Genomic DNA, 24,492 nt, shown 5'->3' with positions numbered 1-24,492 from the left:
CATTCCTTTATATTACATATTACAATGGAAACCTGATAGAAGTAATAAGTTCAGTTTATAACACATTTATAAAGTTATGAACTTGATAATGGCAATATTTAGAGAATACTTTACTGAAAAATGTGCCAGATTGTGCTCAATTTCCTAAAATACTTACACTGTGCAGGGATGAAAATTTGTATTTTAAAAAAACAGAACTCCTCCTCTTGTGCTTCACAAAAGGAGGATAAGAGCACTGAGCACTGAGTGGCTCTCCTGTAGCTCAGAAATCTAGTACATAGACTAGAGCTAGGGGCACTTGTAATTTTGGGGGAGTCTGGATCAACAGGTTGTTCTCACTGCCAGATACAGCATTTCTAGTATCAGTTGAAAGAGCAGAGAGAAGATGTACATACTATTTTAAAAAGGGAAAAGTAGTTATTGGGAAGAGAACACTTTCCATTAATACTCAAATCCTTGATATTTATTTGGGCATATATGAGCATATTCATGCACACTTTTTACATTTAAGAAGAAGGAAGCATGGGGGTTTTTTGTCATCTCGCTCTGCTAGAATTCCATAGTTGAAAACACCAGCCTGACAATATAAAGCTACTTTTGAAGCAGCCTACCTGTATTTCATAAACAGTACAGTGCTTTTATTTGCCATTTTCAGCATATGAATTACCAATACTATGCCAATGTTTCATGTTCTGTATATCAAGTGGAGTTATCCAGTGGATTTTAACTTTGCAGTGTCCATACCTAATTCTAAGTGTGAATTAGGCAAAGAGCAGAGAAATGAATTGTGCCTCTGTGTGGTTGAGCAGCTCTTTAGCACTGTGTAGGTGTTACAGATAATGTATAGTAAATGCTAAATGCTGACTTGTTTAAGTGTATCAGCTACAAAAACTTCTCACTATGGAGGTTTATCTACCTTGAATGAGACAGTAAAAACCTCCTTAGTTCTAATGACTGTTGGGTCCTCAAAGGCAATGGAAGCAGGTATGAATTGTGGTTGGTTCCTTGATGTTTGTTTGCTACGTTTGAGCTTCAAGCCCAGCTTTCCAATTTATCTACAATAATCTTGACTGTATCCAAAGAAGAGTTCTTTACAAATAAGGTTTTTTAATCATATCTATCACTTCACTATCTCTGTGCCCATCATGCGTCTAGAATTCTTCATATCTACCTTTCTAACAGTTACCACTCAACCATTTTCGTTCTGATTTGCAGCCCTGCAGTTATTCAGCTGATTCTAACCATTAAGCAGGATTCTCAGTTACTTAATCTGAACCTTTGCAACTGGCATAGTGATTTGTGTTAGTGTCTCTGAATAAAGTCTCAGTTTTTAGACCTGGGACTATGATCTTCCTGCAGTGTTTCAAAATCATCCATATGTATTTCCACAAGTTCTGGCAAAATTCTTGATTCTAAAGGAAGTCCTGTTGACTTAATAAAATCCTGTTCTTAGCTCTTCTGCAGATGATCCTAGTAGGACTATCTCCCCATCAGCAACACTTTATTCTAGATATCCTGTGTTAGATTGAATGTCTTCTGACAATATCCTTTTAGGAAGGGACTGAGGGAGATTTATAGCAACTTGTAGGCATTGACCTTAAAAAAAAAAAATCCTTTACAGTTCATCTTAATGGGGAAGTCCTTTCTCTGACCTTTTTGATTACATAGGAAACCTGGGGGCTTTTGGTTTTTTGGGTTTTGTTTGTTTATTTTTAATATCTCTTGATTTAGAAAATAGTTGAAATCTGTTTCATTTTTAATAAATCTTGCAAGCTGGCATTTTTAGTTGGCCTAGGTGGTGATGAGATATGAGATATATCTTAACTTTATGTTTTCTGAGGCCTTACTTTTGAGGCATTCATTGGAAACTTGCCCTTTCTAGTATTAAGAATGTTTGCACATAGTATTATTGAAGATGATAAAATTAATTTGTAAATCAGATACTTTAAAGGTATTGTCTTGCAAGATTTTATTCCATCTCCCCAAGCTTAACACATTTTTCAGTAGTAGTGCCTATCTTCACAGTTACTCAGCTCTGTTTGAGGCATCACTATTTCAACTGAATGTTGCAGTGAGGAACCTTCCTCTTTCCAGTATGAATATTGGGAACTGCTTGAAAGAGTGTGACCAGCAGTAGGGAATAGAGGTCACACCTACCTGCTGCCATTGCCATTAAGGATCCTAAAAATAGTAAGAAGGTAGGGGGAGTTCCACTAGTCTTGTGCCTTGAGGCTAAGAACCAGTTATGAGAGTCTGAAAAGACTCAGAAATACAAGGTAAGTAACTTTCCCTTTTAAATGGCAAACAGTAAAATTGACCAGGCAGGTCTAGAGAATATATATGTATACAGACACACTTTTTTTTTTTCTTCTTTGTTTTAAAGACAAAGTTCTCACTTCATACAAATCTTCAGATGAATTTAACTGAATTTAACTGCTCTGGGAAGGACTTTCAACCTGATGCATTTAAATCATTTAAATTATAAAGTCAAATGCAAACTGTGTGACATTGAGTCAGTTTCTACAGACTAATTCACTTGTTGCATATTTATCAGAAAATTGCCAAATTGCCCTTTTTGATGAATATCTCATGCTTGTGGAACCCAACTGGATGCTTCTGCATCTCTAGTTCATTGGAGCATGCTGCTCGAGCTCTTTTCAGCAAGTAGATATTCTCTTATTTACCCAGAGGCAACAAGCACCTATTAGAAAAACCCTTCTGTGCAGATGCAGTAGGAACAGGATTATAGTCTAGAGAACTTCGGCTGCTTCCAGAAAAAAGGAGGGAAAGCTGAGAATCTGTGTTTATAGTATAAATTTTTCAAAGTAAAAAAGTTGCTTTGAAAAGCAGTATTTCAAACTAAAAAAGTAGGTTATAATTTTTTTGTTTCCTTATTAGGTCTGAAAAGAACAGGAATAATCAGAAATCTTGTTCATGGGAAAGTATGCATGCATCAATTTGATATGACTGAGAAAATATCCTGCAGATATTAGGCCTGATAACTTATCCAAGGGTTTTTTCTGATGTTGTTGCTGCTGAGCAACATAATCTCAGATTTATATTAGTAAATCTATTCAGTGATTATTCAGTTGATCTTCAAATATTAACTGCGTTAACTATGCTGAAAACAGCCTGTAGTCCAGTTTCCTACTCAGCTGGTAATTTTGGGTTCTATTTCTACAGGTTCTCAACAAACAGGGTTCCTCAGTGCCCTGAAGGACAGTCCTGCAAGATATCCTTTCACTGAAACAAATGTAGATCTTGTTGCAAAATAACATCTGAGAATGTGTTTGTGCTTGCTTTCTTGCTCTTGTTGGATATGTGCATTTGGGACTTTATCAGTTAAGGATTTCATCACTTCCTGCACAACAGGATTTCTCATCACATGTTGGAGGTAGGAAAGAGACTGTAGCCTGGGGTGGCTTTTATTCTTCATCTTTTGCAGAGTACTACTCTTGTCAAAGGTCTGTAGTTTCCATGTGTGATGGAAAAATGGTCCATGTATTTGTGATGGAGTTCATAAATATATCTCACACTATACCCATGCTGTGGTTTCATTTAAAATATTGAATAAATCTTTTGCTTTTACAACAAAGTATCCAAAATGGCTGATTCTTGACAGGATAGAAGAAACAGATTGTGGAACAACTGAAGCCATAAGCTGTCCCTGAAGAGTTCAATTCCTGAAAGTATTCTTATACTTAATTACTGTTTTTAGAGAAGTAATTTTCAAGTATCAGCTTCTATTAGGTTACATAAAAGTATACACATGCATACACAGTGACTGCTATTGTTGTTCAGCCTGGAGAAGAGAAGGCTCTGGGGAGATGTCATTGTGGTCCTTAAATATATAAAGGAGGCTCCTAAAAAGGGCAGACTTCTTCCCAGGGCCTGTAGTGACAAGGGGCAATGGTTTTAAACTGAAATAAGATAGATTTAGGTTGGCTATAATGAAGGAAGTTTTTACAGTGAGGGTGGAGAGACACTGGAATGTGTTGCCTAGAGAGGAGGTGGTAGATGTCCCATCCCTGGAAGTGTTCGAGATCAGAGTGGATGGGGCTTTGAGCAACCTGGTCTAGTGAAAGATGTCCCCATCCATGGTGGGGGTTGGACTAGATGATCTTTAAAGGTCCCTCTTCTGACCCAAACCATTCTGAGATTCTGGTGTGTAAATACTCCGTATTCTTTTTGTCACTTCATAGGAGGTTTCTGTATATTTTTCTACTCAGTAAGAATGGAAAATATTCCTTTTTCCTGTCTGAAAGCAGCTAACATAATGGAAAAATGGGAAGCTGACATAACTTCTGTGTAGTTACTTCCTTACATTTCTGTACAGGCAGTAAGCTTCACACTCCTTGTGTATGTGTTTCGAATGGTTTGTGTCTGAATAAGCAGTTTGCACCTCTCACAGAGCTACCATAAAAAGAATTCTTGCTTGTACTTGTGCTGAGGAAAAGTCTTTTGTCTATTGTGCCTCACACAGTTTGTTCTTCTCCACAGAAGAGCAGGAGAAAAAACCTCTTACTCTGTCATTCATAGTTGTGCATAAAGGCAGACCCCACTTTCCAGATAGTTTTTCCAAGTATCAAATTCTCCAAATTCTGCAGATAAGACTTTGTGTGTGTGTATGTGTTCATCAGGTAGAGTCACTGAGCTGTAAACTCCCTTTTCAAGCAAAGCCACTGCTCAGATTTCTTTTTTGTACAAATGACTTTACAAAGCAGAAACAGACTGTTCTAAATAGCACAACAATAGCTTCCAATTAAAACAATTGCAATCACTTCTTATAAAAAATGATTCTTTCAAACTGTTTTCAAACTGAGAATAGCTTTCAATTGTCCTTAAATCAAAAGGTAATTGATTACACATTTGAGGATCCTTGTACAGGAACAATGGGTTGCTTATTCATAATTTTTATCCAGACGTGCTGATTTGAAAGTCTCAGTAGCACATCTTGTAAAAATGGCCTGGTTTGATAGTGATGTGTTAGACAATTTAAAAGCTTGGTTAGTGTCCCTAACAGTAAAAATTGAAATTGTCCAAATAGTATCAGGAACGCTGCTTTGGGGCAAGCCAGTCAATTCAGGCACAGAGAACATTGCCATTTCTATCTTGCTAATGACCCTGTGTGAGATACCGAGGGAGTGTTATACCATATTATGCTTGTAAGTTATACTTTATATTGAAAATATGTTGCATTTTTGCATTTGCTTTTTCATTAATAGACTCATGTTTAATTAATGGAGTCATGTTAATCTAGCAGGAACCACCCCTGCTGCTCTAGAGATCTTTGGATCTTGGTGTGGGGAACTGAAATCGGTCCCTTTCTTGGGAAAAGAAGTTCCTTTCAGCGGGGAACTGAGAGGTCTTGAACTGAAAGGAATTATCTTTTTTGCCAGTAGGAATTACTGTGTGGATGGAGAAACTTACATTTCAGGACCCTCCTGATTGTAATTATCATGACGAACATCCTGTCAGTGGCGTGCTCAGTCATCCGATGAGGTTACAGGAAGCCCTCCTCCCTCTCAGGTTCCCCTTTTCTGACCTGGTGATTCTTCCTTTCTAGTCTTCGTGTGTAGATTGCACCCAACGGTGCTCAACTACCGCCTTTCTTACAATTTCTACCCTCTCAAAGCCCAGTTAGGTGGACTTGTGTGTAATGTTTTGGGGCTGTTTCCTTCCTTTACACCTTTCTGAACTCTCTGCTAATAACAGTCTACTTCCTTACCCATTCTCCCTCATTCTCCTTGCTTTAGCTGTGGCTGTTGCACAGTCAGCTGAGACTGAGTTCCTATCTTGTGTTGGTTTGAGTCTCCACATAGCTTGAGGAGGAAGGAGATGAGAGGGAGAGAGTAGTGAACATGCTGCTCAGCAATGCACTTTGGTCACCCTGCTTCTTTTGGAGCAGATTTGCTCAGAATGCAAATGGCTCTCTTCTGGCCTTTATACCACTCTGAGTGAAGCAGATTCTAGAGGAATTTATACAGGCAACTCGGGTATTTCCCAATTCATTAGGTGAGAGTAGACCTGCAATTCAAAAGCCATCACTGTTAACTAATATTAGGATTATTTATCGCAAAAACTTATGTCCAACCATGCATTTTCCAGTCTGTGTTTCTGTATAATGGTGAGGAGCTGTTGTATTTCTCTTCTATTGATAGTCCAGGGATAAGGATGGGTTTGTATGTTTTAAGGGTGTGTCCCTGTTCTGGAATATTTTGAGTTGATGTTGTCTTGGAAACTGACTTTACTAAAGGTTGGCATATGGTTAATATACGGATTATTTTTTTCCTATTCTTTTCCCAATATCTTGTTCCTACTGATTTATTATATCTATTTGCCTAGGAACCAAAGCCTTTTCTGCTGTTGATTCATATTGCCTAAAAAAAATTTACCACTGAAGTGTTGTAGAAACTAACATTCTCAAAGCAGATGTATTCTGAGTTCATGGCTATTGTGTGTAAATAAAATATATATATAAATAAAAAACTATGGCAGGAAGCCTTCTATAGAAATTTGCTCTTTATGCTTGATTATGTAAAGTTTAGAAGCAACTTTATTCTCTTATTGTAGAGACTCTTTTAGAGTTAAAGGAATGATATAAACTGAGGTAAGTGTGCAACACTGAGTGCTGACTGACTTTCCTAGTATACCAATCTCACTTTTAAAGCCTGGTTACTTCTTTATGGCATTTGGGTTGTGCAGTTTATGAAGAGTGAAAACACAGGTAGTTTGAAAAGTTCTAGTGGTGCGTGCACACATGCACATGCGCACCTTCCTGCCCTCTTGGAGGTGTGGGTGCTCTTTCTGTATGTGTTCCTGTGTCTGCTCCCTACAACACGCAGGTGAGAAAGCACCCCACGGGCTTACATACATGTACCTCAGGTGCAAGTCCCTATGTGTTGCACCCCATGCTGGCAGTCTGCTGCCTGGTTGCAGACTGCTAACAGTGTTTGACAGGGAGGATGCTCTGTCTGGGCTAGGCAAATGCCAGCAGAGTGACTGGTGGCTGTACCAAACCAAGTTTTGACTGCTGCTGTTCCCCCTTCAAGTTCTCTTCTGCCATTCTTTGTGATTTTCTTACAATTCGGGCTGATGCCTCCATCAAAAAGTCTTGTAATTCCTCAGCTACTGTTTAATAGCAGCACAGTGAGTTGGGAGTTGATAGTCTTCCTCTTTAACATGATACGTTTGGGGTAAATGCTGCTGTTTTGAGTGTTCAAACCAATCCCAACTATTTACACTCACAGGCTTAACAGGAGTTGTTATCCAGGCCATTTGCCAAGGCTGGGCAGTACAGGCACCCCCACAGTTGTAATGTAGACTATATCTAGGTATTAGAGGGACTTGAGAGAGCAAGCAGACTTTGTCTTTTACTCAGACTAGTGCATTTTGATGCTAGTGTTAGAATGCCTATCAGCATCTTAATTTCAGTAACAGAAAAAAGCCAGAAGAGTCTAGCAGTTAGAACATATGACTGGGATGCGGTTTACCCAGTTGTTGTTGCTATACGTATAAGCGCAGCTCTTAGAACCCTTAGTCCTGGCTCAAGACTCCCATTGTTCACTAAATATTTACATAAACATATCTGTTCAGTCTTTGCTATTCAGCTAGCCTTGGGTTACCCTAGTTGTGTTTGATCTTCCCATCAGAACTTGTTATTTAGTATTACTTATCACTTTACCTGTCTTAATATGAATGTGATGACTTTTATATGATGAACACGAAAATTTGAATTTCAGCAATTAAGATCAGAACCACTCATCAGTAATTTCTAGCCTTTTTCAGTCTGCAGACCCTTAAATATTTGCTGGTGTAGATGCTATTCAGTGGCCTGTACACTAAAGCCTACTGACAATAGGCTTCCTTTTCTGAGTTTAATTTTTGCTGACCCTTTTGAAGTATGCCAACGATCTCAAGGGACTTGTGGACTATAAGTTGACTACCCTGAATTTTATTATTTTAACTGCTTATTATTGGATATAATATTTTTTTCCATTTGCATATATTTCCTTGACTTTCAATTACTGTGCTGGAAGCTGTGGTGTGTTTTTTCTCAGTATGGTCCATTGTTGGCCTCTCAGGTTTTCACACGTATTTGATCAGCTCCAATCAAACAACAAATGAAGATGTAAGTTCATAATATATTTCTACATATGTGTTTCTAAGTAGTAATGAGGAGGTTTTTCTCTGTTACTGTTAGAGAAGTCATACCTGCCTGCATAATTTTGTGAATGCCTCAGTAGGAAAGAAGGAAGCAACCTGGTCATGCTTGATTCAAAATATCAGAAGGTATCTTTTGGACTAGATTTGTGGCTTGAAAATGTGCTGGTTACATAGTGTGTCCATTATGATTTACACCCACAGGACCTGTATCTTGAAACAGGAAAATGTAGAAGAGAGGAGACAAAGAAACAAGTGTATTTTATACAGTAGGAAATTATTCAGTATCTCTTGTTCAGTGGGAGTCCTAAATATTCTTTGAATGAAAAATTGCTTATTGTAAAAACTGCAGAGTGTGTTGAATTCTCAAAACAAAAATTTTGTCCTTTATTTTATTCTTCCTTTGAAATTTCTTTGCCAGTCTGAGGTCTAAAACATCTGTCAAGGAGTATATAATTAATTTAAAGGTCCACTTGCTCATTTCTACAGTTGTCCTATTTTGCACATTGGTTTCCATTATTTTGGTGTGAAATTATGTTTAGCTATGTGTGGAGGCTTCATGTGTCCTTCCCTAACTAAAAGGAGAAATACCAAATGGATAAAAGGAGAAAATAAAAATAGCTAGGTAGCTAATGGTATAAAAAGCTTGTTGGAATTTAGCAAGTAATCTAACAAATTACTGCAGGCTTAAAATTATTTTATTTTAATTTTCTGTTGTACCTTTTTTCATAGGTACCTGGCAAATATGAAAGTAGCCTCTTTGGGACTGTCAAACACATGTTTTATTATTGTTTAAGGTCACAGTTAAAATTAGATATTTTATAATAAATACCAATCAACCAGAAAAAACTTACCAAGCAGGCTCAGAATTAATTGTGCCTCAGCATCAAGTATCTGAGCAAGTGGCCTGACTTGGAAGAAATCTACCTTGTTAGTAAGACAGATGAGATACTCTGGTATTCTTCAGTTATTAGGTTTAGGCCAACATTGTCTCTTTAGATAGACCCAGCATGCTTCTACTATCCCCCCTTCCCTCAAATAAATGTCAGGTTTGGATTGTTGAAAATCAGATAGCAGGAAACTGCAGCAGTGTAACATGTCTGAATCCCAAGTAAACTGTTCAGTAATTTCATTTAAAGCATACATTTCCAGTTGAATAGAGTCAGACGTTTTGCTCAGGCTCTCAAGTATCTCACAAAAGAAAAGCAAGGATAGCTAAAAGAAAACTTAATATGTGCTAAAAGGTAGTAATGACTGCAGTCGCTTCATAATATTTCAGAGTCATTAGAGAACTTTAGGGAAGATAATGTTGTGTGGTATTGCACAGCTTGAGAAGTTACCCAAGAGTATGGAAAGAGTGAGCTCTATTGATGGCTTTAATGGTATGTTGCAGTTGAACCTCTTCTGTAGAACATTCCATAATATTTGTAAAATTAAGCTTAGACCATTATGTTTAGATGCTGAAATTCCTACTGTAAGTATATTGATCCTTTGAGATTTAGGCTTGTCTAAATCTATGGAGGTAAAGTATGTGCTTGCTTGTAAGATTTTAGGGTCCAGCCTTTCATAACCACTCAAAGCTCGAAGCTGTTTGGAAAGTGTGATAATGGGTTTTCTCTGGTCTGCCTCTGATGTGAGTAGCATGGTGCTGCTTTGGTAACCCTTAATTTGTCTCAGCCATTTTCTGTATTGTATTATATGTGATGCATCTTGTTCGTATCTCTTCAGATTAAAGGATCATGGTCAAATAAAAGAGGTAAAGAAAACTATAATCCATACAGTTATGGCAACATCTTTACTAATTGCTGTGCTGCACTCTGTGGGCCCCTCTCTCCAAGGTAAGAGTATCAAAAGTATTGTTAGTATAAATGAAACCACATGATTATTGATGAAAAGAATATTCTTTCTGGTTGCTTGAGTTTACTCAACAAAAATAATGTTTTGTTTCACTGTCCATTGGAAGATTTAATTAAGTCTGTCTTCAGTAGTAAAGAGATAAGTTGGTAAACTGTGGTTAAACTAGGTTCCTGCAAAATGTATTTAAGGTTGACATCTGAAATTAAAATAAACTTGTTTACCTGTTGTTTGAACTTTTGCCACTGCACTTAATAGCTTTGAGGTGTGAGAGGTTTCTAGTTGTTAGCTGTTGCGTGATGGGCGATTTGAAAGTTTATTGAACTCTTACATATCTCACAAATGTGACATGAGTTTAGAAACCTTAATTCTACAACTAGCTTGATAATTGTTCATGTTTGTCTTTTCACTCTGAACAGTTTTATTTAAATAGACAGTAATTTTTCTTTATTTATACTATTGTTAACGTATATACGTTAAGCTGAATTTGGTGGTCTTACACAAAAGCAATTTCAGAGAAAGCTTAATGGATTAATTTTTGCTGCATACATTTTCTCTTTTGAAAACCAAAAGATTTGTATACGCAAGGTTGCAGATGGTTTTTTCAGCGTGAACAAAATATAATAGAGCTGAGACTAGAGAAGTAAAACTGATAGCTGGAAAGACTTAATTCTCTTCTTATTCCAATGCTCAGCGGTTAGGTAGTTCATGTACTACATGTACAGTAGAGGCCCAGCTCCTCTGTAGAGAGTGGCTGACATCTTGTACGTTATTTTCATGGCATACTCATCAGTAGAAGCTGTTTTGCTTTGCCTGGAATTATATAGTTATGAATCTGGACTAGCGAGAAGAAAGAAAGTAAATGACTTTATAGTCCAGTGGCTAAGGTGTTTCATTAGAAGTGGGATTTCTGTCTTTGCTATTATGAATATCAGAGGTGGTTCTTCTACGAGCAGTTGAAGGTCAACAGGAGAGACTGTCATCTTTTCCTAAGGAGGAGACAACTGCATTAAGATTTCCATGTACTGGGTTAACACTATAATCCCTGTGGTGAGAAAGAGTAACCCATTTCTTTGCTTCCTGCCTATATGAATAGTGCCTGAAGCCAGCCCTTTAATTCTGCCATTTTGCTTTTCATGAAAGTATGTGACATAAAAACAAAACACCATGCTTCAAATGGAAATCTTTATTAAAACTACATAATGTTTCTCAGTATTCCAAATAGAATCTTAGGCTCATACGAACAGCAGCATGCAATTAGACCAGGCTGGCTTTGGTTTTTGTGTTTTAACAGAGTTTGTACATTTTTTCCTAAATTCCATGTAGCAACGTGACTTTAGATGTGAAGTATATGTAGAGTTTCTGCAGGGGCATATTTTGTGACCAATAGTAAAAATTACTGACTGTAAAATGTAAATTATAACCTTGCTTCTTTTTGAGTTTTAATCTCAGCTCTGTCACTAAATATATATTTTTCCTTAAATTCTAGTAAAGTGGTTTTGCAGCAATTACAGCTTAAAATTCAAAATGTTCAAGTGCCTTTGAGAATAGAATGCAGATTAAGAGAGCATGTGTAAATAATCCAAATTTTTCTCAATTCTGTTAAAGATCATGTTTCTCATTTTTAAACCTGTGCTAGCAAATTCAGAATGCATTTTACATGCTCTCAACAGTAACTTTCAAATCTTATTTTGATCCATAGTTGTCAACATAGGTCTAAGTAGTGTTCTGATGTAATAAATCATATAACCTTTTTAAGCATCTGATTTTTGAGGGAGTGCTTTCCACATGACAGATTGTAATCTCAGGTGGATTTCTGTGTGTTCTGAAGGTACATAAAAACCTGTTCTGCAGACCTTCCTGAGGAGAGCTTAAACTGGTCTCTAAGTGGTAGAAACCTCATTGACATTTGAGGGGGGAAATGGCTTTGATTTTCCTATGCATCCTGTTCTTGTCTTTTAAAATTGAAGCCATCTTGACCCTTTAGTGAATTTAGAGGTTCCATAAATCAGCAAATAAAAGCAGTTCTGTGCTGACTTTAGCTCTCAGGTGTTTTAAGGCATTCCTGACATAATGTCTTTGTAACTAGAACTGTAAACCCTCTAGTTAAAATTTGATATCCTGTGGTAAAATCTGTAGTTTTCCAGATGGGAAGTAACATTGTTCAGGTTACAGGAAAAAAAAAAACATTTTGGCCTATGGTTATAAATATATGGAACTATAATTGAAAGCTACATATAATTTTAAGAAACAACAACTTTGAATGAATTGAAGCATAAGCAGTTGAAAAGTTTTTTGTTTGTTGTTTTTTTGTTGATGTTTGGTTTTTTTGTTGGGGGTTTTTTTGTGGGTTTTTTTTTGGTTGGTTGTTTTGTTGTGTTGTTGGGTTTTTGTTTGGGGTTTTTTTTGTATTAGCTCATATCACTTCCATACATGTGGAATACAATACTTCATTCTGTACATTCAGCCTTTTAGGAGTATTAACTAACAGAACCTAAGTGAGGTTTATAATTCTCAAAAAGAGAGTAAAATTTTGGAATTTTAGCAAAATCTTTAGCTAGCTCAGATTATTACATTCTATTTTTTTATAATCTTACTTGGATTTTTAATTATTTTTATTAATTTTTATGCAAAACATTTTCTTAGATGAAAATAGGAATTTTATGAGCGTATCACTTTGGTAAGAATAGTGGAGCACTATAAATAGTGTTAAGTAGCTGTCATGAAACACCCAGCAAATAAGTTGTCTGAACAAAAATTCCTCTTTCTTTCTTTCTAAACTTTGTGATTAAGTAGCTTTAATTTAGAGGTGTGAAAACCAAAAACAAAAGAACCTTCAAAATAGATACTGATTCAAAGCGCATTAGTGAGTTTTGTAATTTGTTTTCACACCTGTAGTTTAAAATTCTTGGGTTTTGTGGTATCTGCTGGTAAACTACTAAACCTTTAATCTATGCTAAAAATCCGGAAAAGTAGCAGTCCATATGACTACGTGGTGGGCCGTATTACAAGAAAACAGTTACTTTGCTGGTGAGTAGAAATGAAGTCGTGTACTTCAGCTGAATAAAAGGGGACATTTGAAGGTATTGGCGAGGTACTAAGGTTTGTTGTATGATAAAAATTTTCTTTTTATCGAGAGGAGGTAGTTACTGATCAGAAATATCTCTAACACTTTTTCTTTGTTGTGATTATTCTGTAGCTTAATTGACAGAAGAGGATTTATACAACCAGATACACCGCAATTAGCAGGACCATCAAATGGCATTACTATGTACGGGGCCACACAATCGCAGAGCAATATGGTAGGAATCATCCCATAGTGTTGTTCATCAAGATTCCTGTGAATGTTTTCCTTCTCCACTTTCATGTGAACTAATCAAGTAATAACTAACTGGATACAGCTGACACTCTGGGTGGAATGGCGTGTTTATTAACAGTAAAGAAAAAAAAACCTGCAAGGCTCTTTTTGCTGTATGTTCTACCCAGTGTAGTAGTTATTGCTCATGGATTCTAAAAAGAGAGGCTTTTCTACACTGTTGATTTACTGAATTTACTGGCATTTTGACTTGTACTGTTGACATCTGCTGTGTTTTGAACTGGAATATTCAAGTATCATGGACTTACTCTGGCTCATCATTTTCCAGCTAATTGTTATTTTGTATGGCACTTTCTTCATACTCTTATTTCCTCCTTTGCTTGTACACTCCGGTTTTGCATAGACTAATGTATTTTAAAAAGCAAAGGTGAACAAAGAGGAGTTTCTAGGGGAGAAGTATGTTGAAGAAAGAGCAGGAGGACACTGAACTTCCAATGAACAGAAAATGGCAACTGGATTGTTACAACAAAAGCTTTTAAGCATCTTTGAAACCGTGCCAATAGTTTTTACTTAGTTTTTTGCTGGTAGCATTGGCTATCATAATGGAAGATAGGATTTCCAGTGCCAAGAAGAAGAGAATAACTGGAATGAGATCTTTTTCCAAAGGCAAGCATCTTACATATGTGCCTGTTTCTGAATTGTTATCCACATATCTTCATATGTGGGTTCTAATACTTTATCAAAGAAACCCTGAGTTATGGACACCCTCCCTCTGCCAGAAAAGAGGAGGCCACAAGTCCTTCTAATGTAATTCAGCCTTTCTTTTGAACAGAAGAAGAAAAGACTCACTATTCCTAGACAGATTAGTTTTAGTGTCACTGATAAACTGGTATAAAAATTTTGCTGTAGTTCCTAAGCTGGTTTTACTTATTTTGAGGATTAAATAGAAGATTTGTTAGTTTACTTAATGAGAAAATGTATTAAAGACACAGTATTAACTCTGAATCTTCTATGAGGTGCAGTGGTGCAGAACAAGATAATGCTCCATGTGAATTTCACTAAAAAAAAAAAAAAAGTAACTGAAAAGAGAAAAGGAGGTTAAGAAAAAAAAAAGAAAGAGAGAAAGCAAACCTTAGTAGTAGACTGAGGTCCTTCAGGGATTACCCAAACTTTCTGACTCTGTTAAGACTCCTTATTTGTGAGGATCATTAAGCCACAATAAGTCCCTAGCATTAAACTATCTTAACTTTATAAGAATGTTTGCATTGTAAGAAGACACTATCATTATATACTAGTTATTAACGAGAAAATCTTGTTCTAGTTTGATAGAAAATTGACTACATTTTTCTCTAGAAATTGAGAAATCTGTTATGTTATTACTTTAAGTCAAACAGGTAGCTTTTACGGTTTTAGAGTGTAATACATGTAAATACACAAATTCTTCAAAGATTTGAACTTCTTATATCCTAGATCACACTACTCAAGCTGGGAAAGGCTTGGGTTCTTTACAGTTAGCAGTCACTTGGAAATGTGCAGCTTTCATTCCTGAAAATGATCTCTCAGAAAAACCTTGAAAAATGTAATAGGTCATGTTTGGTGTGGAGGAATATCTTTGTGATGCCATTTTTCTCAGGGTGTTATTCCTGGTCTGTATCCGAGACAATTGGCTTCTAGTGGCAGCTGGCTATCAACATTAACATTTTTCCCTTGAGTTTTGTTGCAAACTGTTAAAGACCTGCTTAGTTTCCCAGTCTCTCTAGCACTATTTTCTCTTCCCTATTTAATATCTTGCATTCTTTCCTGAATTGCTTGAAGCAATGAGAATTATAAATTCATTTCCAGCTGGCAGCAATGCACAAGGAGAAACTTTGCCTCAGATTTGTTCTTGATTTACATTTCCCTTTTTAAATGTTCTAAGGTCAACATTTTTGCTCTTCTCAGTAGACTCTGTACCTACTTTCAGGTTCCCATCTCTCCTATCTTATAAAGCAGCAAACAACAAGACTGATTTCACTATTTCACAATGAAGACCTCAATCTCATCCACAAAACATATACTTCCTTTTTTTTTCTACCAAAAGTACTTCACCTTACTGCTAGCTTAGTTGTTTTCAGCCATTCTGTACCAGATTTCCTGTTCCGATTTAAATGTCAACAGAAATTGTCATTCTCTTTAAACCTTTTCCCCTGTGAAGTGACCCCCTAGTACTTTTCCGGACTTTACAGTATCTGTTTCTCTCGGCTTTCTTCCCAATACACAGTCTTAGATTCTTCTGAAGTAGTATGGGAGCAGGAGCACTGGGAACACCAGCCATTCACTTGTTCTCCCTTTAAAAAGACTGCTGAAGCTTCTTGAGTGAAAGGCAGTGGAGTATGCTTTATGGCAGAAGCATAACAAGGCATGCAGCATCCTGCTGGGTTTTCTGGGTTTGGGGTTTTTTTTAAAGGAGGAATCTCTGCAAGATTCTCTAGAATCCTTCTTGCTAGAAGTTCAGATGCAAGCATAAAAATTTCCTGTGGTGATTAATGGTCAAGCCCAAGACTCCCGTGGAAGCAAAACAGTAGAGGGAAAGTCTTTGTGGAAGAAAGGTTTTCTTTTTACCTCATGTCCTCACTGACAAAGGTTGGGCAGAAGATGGAATATGTTTTAGTCTTCCCTTCTGGAATATTGCATATCTCTTGGGGAAAAAAAGCAGAGGCATAAAAAGAAAATAACTTCTGTGGAGCTGAGGCAGATGGGCCACAAAGAAATGGCTAATTTGAAGGGTTTGTATCTGGTACTACAGCTTGTATTATTATGGTTTCAGATAAGGACAGGCAAAGTGAAATTCCTTGGCTTAAGAGCGTGCGTAGATCTTAGTCCATAAATACTTTTTAAATGGCAGAGGTTTAGTCATTTATACATTATCAGAGATAATTACACTCTGTTAACAGAGTGTAACGCTCTTCAGTACAGGAAATAATTTATTAGAAATCTGAAGTGTGTTCCAGTACACCTTTATGGTGTGTCTCCCTGCATTTCATTCCAGAATGCGTTACATCGTCTTATCTCTACATTGAATCTTAATGTCTAGATGTTATACTACTTAATCCATATAGTGTGCTAAAATGTCTCTCCTGCCCATTGATATTACAGGAAGATTTTAATGAGCATCTTCTATCACACTCATCTTCTATTATTCCTTCCCCTCCCTCTCTCCTTTCCTTCTCTTCCCTTCCCTCAAATCTTTTGCTCAGTGACTTGTGTCTTCCTAGAGAGAATCCTTGTGCCTCCCCCAACTAGCATCTGGTCATTCTTTAAGTCTCTCTAGGTTTCTTGGTATTATCTTCTGCTTTCATTTATTTTAATACATCTTTTTGCATAGCACCATTTTTGCATTTAACCTCAAAATAAATATCAGACTAAGCTAAACTTGCCAAACACTTCAGTGCAATACATAATCTCTGATTCAGGATACCATTTTTGGGGTATTATTTTTGTATTTAACAGCTTTGGTGGTAATTTTGCCTTTGAGACTTTGAATATTTCATATAGGAGCTACCCTACTTGTGCTAGTGACTCTGTCACAATCTCAGAAAGTCAGGGTTGTTGCTATAATCACGGCTTCATAGACCCAGACTGTGATTTATTTTTTTTTCTCTAGATCTTTATAAAAGATCTTTTTCTCCTGTTTTGCCCTTAGTATCTCCCTTATTTTACTAAAAGCTGAAGTTTTATTTACTTTTTTGAAGGCTGGAAGCTCATAATTATTCTTTTCCTGGTACATTCCCAGTGTTTTAAATCTCTCTTCCAATATAATATAAAATTAATTGCCTAAATTCATTAGTCAGCTGCTTAATATCCTTATCCAAGTGACAAGCATAGTCACTTTGAGTTGATGATCTGCAGGTCAGATATTTCCAGAGTTTTTCCCTATCGCATTTTATTGCTGATTATTTTTACAAGCTCTTCATTAGTTTAATTGCCCAAGTATCTTCTCATTCTTAAAATTTTTTTTTGCACGAAACACAGTATCACACCCATTACAAAATCATCATTTTCTCTGGGTTTTTTTGTTGTTGTTCTCTTTCATTTTAAGGTTTATTTTCTTTCTACTCTGAAAAAAAATTCTTATTTCACCATAAACCCATCAGCTACCATTGCCTGGATCTGCACTTCTGTAGTACATAGCTTTCTCTTAAAAGCCTGTGTTGATTCTTGGGTTTCGATACAGGGTATTTTATTCTTTAGTAACCCATTACGAAGAAACACAGAATCCATCTCTCTCCATGCACTTTCTTAGAGGAATTAGTTTGCTTTATTTTTACTGTGATGTCTCTAGGAATTCTCTAACGCCTTATGAAGTGATAGATTTTACTTCCACTTGCCTCTGTGTCAGGACAGGTTTATTTCCTTGTTTTTAAGAAATTCACTTGTACTCCTGCATTCTAGGCATCTCTTGTTCAGCACTTAGGTAGTTACTTGTGTGCCAAATTCCCTTATTTCCAGTTCTCCCTTTCCTTTCCTGGATGCAAATTCTTTAGAGTGCTTCTTTTCTTACTTACACATACCACTGAAAATTATAGGAAACATAACAGCGCATGCGCAAAATCTGTTACCAGTGAGATGTTCAGCAAAGTCTTCTCCCAAATGTTCACATCAGTGTTTCTAACACTGATCTGGAAACAGGAATTCAGCTGATCTGGCCAGCTTTAACTCTAACCATCCTAGCGTACTTTTTCCTTTGCTTTCCACATTCTTATTAGTAGGAGTAAGTATTTCTACCGTGACAGTACAAGGATCAGGAAGGATAGGAGCTCCACTTCGTTGGGAGTTTTACAAGTGTTTTTCCTTGTATATTTACTGCCGGACTTCACAAATATGATATATTATTGCCCAAAATTGAATTTAGGGCTCTTACCAAGTCAACATCACTACAGTCAAGGTTGATAGAGGGTTTTCATTAAACCATTTTACTTCACAGTTAAAGTGGGTTAAGGCCACATGCAGTAAATCAACTTCAGCGTTTTGCTTTGGATTGAGGTATGTTTTAGAAGCAATTCTTTTGATTGTGCATATTTACTGCATTTTTGTTCACATCTCAGAGCAGTATCAGAGCACGTGAACTAGATTTCTTTCTGAAGATGTGCTCCCGGAATGCACCCAACATGCTCTAACTATTCATGGCCATTCAGTCCGTAAGAACAAACAGTCGCTAGTCTGCAGTAAAATCCCTGGAACAGGTATAGTTTCCCCTTTGGCTTCAGAAGCATTTCTCTTCATAGATCTCCTGGCGCACTGTACTAGTTGCTAGCGGAGCCATTGACTTGGTGAGGTTTGTGGCTCAGTTGTTGCACAGTATCTGCAATATCATGGTTTTGAGTGTGAAATCCTACTGCTGTGGGAACAGTTATTCAGCTCCATCCCTCCACTCTTTACCCATCTATTGTATCCATCTAGTATGGCATTTCAGCATCCTTTCTGTTACTTCACAGCCTGTTATTCGGTGCTGTCAGTCTCCTCCAAACATACTGGTGTTTGTACGTTATTCAGAGATGCTGAGATAATTCAACCTTCTTTTCTCCATCTTTTTAGAACTGTAACAATTCTTTAATGTTACCAGTGTTTAGAAAATTTTTAACAAAATTAATTTTAAATTCAAAGAAAGTAATCTCTGGCATTAGAAATGTGAAAAATACATTGCCATGTACACCTATGTTAACATGTATTTTTTGTGTAGCTTAGAAAAAAAATCAGATTTACTGCAGAAAAAAAGATCAAAAATATTGTTTCCTTAGTTGTTTGTATTTATTACTTGTGAAATAAACAGAATTTTAGGTTTTGTCTAATTTGCTTTAATTTGTGCCTTTTGATGTGGAAATAAATACAGAGATGGCTAAAAACTTCTATGCACATATATAATTGAACTTTTGTACTTGTAGAACTTATTAAAGATGTCTTACCTTCAGAATCCACTGTTCCTCTAAAACAGTGGAAATTTTAAGTGGAAAATAAAATCAGTAGATCTAACGTAAGAAAGTACTGGTGGAATAATTTCTACAGCAGATTTTTAGCTATTTAGATTTCAGTGCTTGGCTTCCTTTTTGTTACAATCATAGTTTTTTATTCTTTTTGAAATGCTGGCATTGAAAATTCATGTGATTAATAGCTGTTAAGACTTTTGGCCCTAAATTTCATTTAGTTAAGAGTGAAATATGGAATCAAGGAAAAACCACCATGCCAGCTCTATAAACAAATCTGATTTCCTTGTTTAGTTCTGAGTTGACTGTTTAGACACAAGAATAGTCTACCCTAATAGTTTATATTGTTTTTATCAGGTGTTTTTGAGCGCTTCATTGAACCCATCTAACCCATCTACCTTTTCTAGTACAAACCCCGCTCTAGTCACTTTTGAAAGATGTTCACAGCCTTTATTTTCTTAAGAAATTTCATGTTGATCACTGTTAAATAGAACAAAAAAAAAAAAAAGAAAACCTGAAATGTATCTGAATAAGAGGAGGGGCTTTAGGGAAGTGACAAGTGCATGGAAAATGAAGAGGTATACAGCACCTGAAAAAGTTTTATAAGACTCTGTTTAATGGAGCTTTATGAGGCTACTTTATCTTTTGGATATTGATTCAGTTGAAATGCAGTAGAGTTCAGTAAGAAGAAAATGAGTTCAGGCAATACAATGGGTTCAAGTGAATTACCTTCAGCTAATTTAAAACTGTATAGTTGTATTGCCTGGAACACGTTAATGATTTCCTTTTGAAGGTCAGTGCTGAAGCTTCACTAAAGCATAAGTCAGCTGCTAACATTATTTGTTTTCAATGTACCCCAGTGGTTATGGGCATGCCTTTGTTATTTATCATGCTCTTTGGATACTGCTTTTCAGAGAAGACAGATTTTGTTGGTCTTTTTTGAAGTCTGAAAATTCAGTTAACAGATCTTTAAGGTCTGCACAGTAAGGTGGGTTGAAGGGCTATAGTCTGATTGAAATAAGCAGGCATGAATAACGGTATATTAATCAAGACTGAGTTATTCACATTGAATTACTAATTGAAAGCCTGACTTCAAAAGATGCTGATAGTTTTCTTTTTAGTAAGGTACTTATGCAAGCTTTTGGCTTTAAGCCTGTGAGTAATCCCTCTGAAATTAGATGGGACCCCTTCAATTGTTTGGCTGGGGCTGTTCATCATTTTGTGTGACAGAAAATTGTCTGCAACATATATGAACTCAATGTATGTAATGGGAAGACAGTGCCTTTATCCTTCTGAAAGCATAAGTGTTGGAAAACACATATCTGAGTAAGGATTGGACTTCTGCCTGTCAAAAAGTAGCTGGTCTGGAAGTCCTAAATCACTTAGACACATTTAAAGTACTACCTATTTACTGTGACCAAGTAGTCTGCCTGCACACTTTCTGAATGTAATGTGCATACATCCATCATTAAAGCTATTCAGTGGTGGAACTGGAGGACCTGAAAACATCAGAGGAAGCATTCATAGTGATGGTTTTCATCATACAGTAAAGCAGCAAAAGTTTTTCCATGAGTTTGCATAGAGTATATCACAGTGGCTTATTAAACTCAAATGGGCATTTTAGGGGATTGCTGTAATGTTAGTAGCGATGGTTATGATTGGAAATATCTCGAACAGATGTTGGGTTTGTAATGTCTTTCAGTAATTTGATATAGATCAAAGAAGTCAGTTGTAAAGCAGAACATACTGGTTTAACAGAATCCTTGAAATAACAACCGTGAATAAGCATGTCTTACCTCTGGATATATCCTTTTATTCTGCTTGCTTGCTTCAAAATTTTCTTTGCTGCATTGGAGTTATAGTTCTATTCATTGACTGTAGTGTTTCTCTTGCACAGCAGAGCAGCAGTATGGCAAATGAATCTAATAAGATTTTGAGAATCTGCAGATGTTATAACTGATCAGGCTGTGAATTAAATATTGTCCTTGGAAGCTCTCAAATATCATGCCAGTTTGTGTTACAGAAACTTAATTTGGCAGTAGGTCTACTACCCACTTAGCTAGCCGGACATGATTGAAATACCTACCTGTTGTCTTGTCATCTCAAGGAATAAATGATAATTTTGTGTGAACCATCCTTAGGAATGATGTTGAGCCAAAAGCATTCCTGATAATACTCACTGAGCTTAATTGGATTTATATAATGCTGAATTTGGCTTGTTATTGTGAAAGTGCTTGCCAGAAAATTTGTGATTTGTACCTCGATTCTTCACATTATCAAGATTAAATTAAACAAGGAACAGCCTAAAAATCAGGAAAGTTGATATCAAGTTAATGCATCTGCAGTACTGCCTCATTTCTACACATCCTATAGAGTATTGCATATAGTGTAGTATATTCTCTAGAGTGCATGTATAATGTATTAAATTGGGAGGATGGGGGAGAATTTTTGCTCATAGAGGCTGTACTGCCAGCTATATCTTTATAAAACTTCCTGCATCAAAGGAATTCTTCTGGAAAACTTCTGCAGCACCTTAATTCCAACACATAAAGACCAATTTTAAAAAAGGCACTTGCCTAGTGTTTTTGAACTTGGAAAGATGCTTGGATTATGCCTTCGGGCCTCTATGAACTGCTAGCTACTCTAGGGTAAAATGAGTACTGTGGAAGTGATCCATCTCACCTGGAATCGGTGAGGTTTTGAGGTGCCCGATGCAGTTAGTTACACATGGACTGTGCAGCTAGGCTTTCCAAATGGCTTCGAACAAGAATAAGTAAAGCATTTGAGTTACAATACTCAAAATATACTATTTTAGAGCATACCAAAATTCTTAAGTGAACACTGTAAATGGTTGTCATAATTTACTTTGATGGTAATCCAAAGCACTGGCTCAGTTATGCATGCATTCTTTTTTTTTTTTCCCGGGCAGCATGCAATGGGAGTTTTGGGTGGCTAACCCTGGAACGATACTAATGGCTTTCTTTTTTCTCTTCACATCCCATTCTTTTCCATACCTTTTTGTCCATATTCTCCCTTTGTTTTCCTTTCTTTTGTTTGCCTTATATAATTTTGACACCCTTCCATTCTACAGTGTGACCAAGATCAGTGCATTCAGAGCACTAAATTCGTTTTGCAGGCCGCTGCCACCCCTCTGCTACAGAGTGAGCCAAGCATAACTAGTGAAGAGCTACCTTTACCAGGAAAGACTACTATCAGTGGGCCTTGTGCAACTCTAACTCTAGGGCAACCAACACCACCATCTTCTATGCCAAATCTCACATCAGATACAGGTTTGACAGACATGATACCATTAAAAGAGGAACATGAAGGCCATCAGTTTCTCACTCCTGAAGAAGCTCCATCACCCCCTGGGATGCTGCCAAGTGGAAGTCCTATTACACACAGCCATACAATGCACGTCCTGAGTCTAGCCAGCCAGGATTCATTGCATGAAGACTCAGTACGTGGTCTTGTGAAGCTTAGCTCTGTTTGAACAGCTTTTTTGAACATTGCACCATTTCTTGGTGTCTATACAAATCTCTGCTTAACAGGAATGACACTGCAGTACCACTGTAAGACTTCGTAACATGCCTATAATGGAAACTTTATCACGTAATGGAGTCTACTAAAAAGACAAGTCACTTTTTCGATGGAGCTGTGGCATTTTTTTGACCGGGTTGTTAATGGTTGTGCTTTGATGGTGACTGCATTTTATTTTTAAGCAAAACCAGAAACAGTCAGTAATCTTGTTTCCTGAAGCTTGGTACAGCAAGTTGGAATTCAGCCTGTAACAAACACCATGTACAGTACAAAAGAGAGAGATTCTTGGATGTAAGTGTCATGCTCTGTGTTCTATGCTCTTGTAATACACACTTGTTAAGGCTTACCACACTTGTGGCCAGAATGATCTGCACTTACATGTTATGCTACTAATATTTGAGATAGAAAATTACCATTCCATTTGTTAGTTAAAAAAACAAAAAAAAAAAACAAAAAAAAAGACTGCAGATATGGGTTTGCATGCCACGCTACAGTATGTGTTACAGTGGTGTTGGTATTAAGAGAAAGTGCTGCTTTTTTATTTGTGACTTTCAAAGTGCTGTTTCATTTAAAGACAGTGCAACCAACGAAGTAATGGACTGTATTATTTTTTCAATTCATTAAAGTTTATTTTAAATTAATCAGTGGTGCCTAGAAGACGGAGAATTACTGATTTGATCATGTTGCATATCATTTAACCTTCTGTTTAAGTGTTTAGAATGAGGTATTGTGTTGTGCCATACCACGAGATTCTTCCACTCCCTAATGTGATACAGTTACCTGTGGACCTCCAATAAAATGACATCCTCTATTTCTTGGACATGTGTACAGTTGTCCTTGCACAGTTTTCCTGGGGAAAGAGGGGGGAAATCATGATTTGTTGACATAGTTTGTAAAGATTTGACTGGAATATGTTTACATAATGAAACCAGAGCTATGGAGGAAGAGCTGGTTACAATTAGGATTGCTTCAGCATCTTTTATGGTTTTGTTTGAGATGTGTATTTGTTCCCATGAGAAGTCTTTACTTGGAAACAGTAGAGTTAGCCTCTGCTTGGACTGTAATTCTGTGTTCCTTATCATATGGCTAAAGGGTAAAGGGCTTAAGATTCAAGACAGACAGCTTAGTGAAGTAATCTTAAATGGTTAACAATAGACTGTAGCTGCCCCCAGCCATAATCCTTCATTTGTATTTGTCCTTTAAGATTTTAAATTGAAATCTTGATTTCCTAGAATTCTCTGCTATTTTTTAAGTAAAGCACAACAAAAAGGTTGAAGAGATTTTTGTAATTATTTTCTGTGATAGCTGAAGAGAGCTGTAGTTAACCTGAGAAAGTTTAATAGCTTTAATACTGTATTTACCATGCTTTTCAGGATGTGGAACCTGGATTCTTCTTTTCTCAGAACAAACTAAGATCTGAGTGTGATTTATCTGATGTTTCTATGGCATGAAAGCATTCACCAGTTAAGAAATATAACAGTTCTCTGTTGTTCACCACAGTCATTCACTTGACAACAAGCAAAAAAACTTTTTGGTTTTACTCTCATTGTTGAAATTGAAGGCAGCCTGCAGAAAGTCAGTCACCCATGCTATTGGAGCTTCAGACAAGATACTGACAAATACCCTACTCCTCTAAGATTTCATAAGCAATCTGTTTCC

General features: G+C 36.7%; 1 protein-coding gene across 4 annotated transcripts in view; it reads left to right on the top strand.

Annotated features, from left to right (window-relative positions):
* ZDHHC14 (zDHHC palmitoyltransferase 14) overlaps positions 1–23,653 on the top strand; it is a 121,650-nt gene extending 97,997 nt beyond the window's left edge. For 2 of the 4 annotated variants that reach the window (XM_075087860.1, XM_075087859.1), the window contains exons 5-9: positions 3,184–3,232; positions 8,029–8,131; positions 9,892–10,001; positions 13,217–13,319; positions 22,430–23,653. In XM_075087860.1, coding sequence (XP_074943961.1) covers positions 3,184–3,232; positions 8,029–8,131; positions 9,892–10,001; positions 13,217–13,319; positions 22,430–22,786 — 722 coding nt within the window. In that variant the 3' untranslated portion in view covers positions 22,787–23,653. Of the gene's footprint in view, positions 1–3,183; positions 3,233–8,028; positions 8,132–9,891; positions 10,002–13,216; positions 13,320–22,384 lie in introns of all 4 variants that reach the window. The other 2 variants (XM_075087858.1, XM_075087857.1) reach the window with 1 other exon arrangement.
* Positions 23,654–24,492: the final 839 nt, after the last annotated feature.

The sequence above is a fragment of the Phalacrocorax aristotelis genome, chromosome 3 (assembly GCF_949628215.1).
Source record: "Phalacrocorax aristotelis chromosome 3, bGulAri2.1, whole genome shotgun sequence".
Lineage (NCBI taxonomy): Eukaryota > Metazoa > Chordata > Aves > Suliformes > Phalacrocoracidae > Phalacrocorax > Phalacrocorax aristotelis.
Note: the sequence above shows the minus strand (reverse complement) of the source record. Positions and strands in the feature narration are given on the sequence as shown.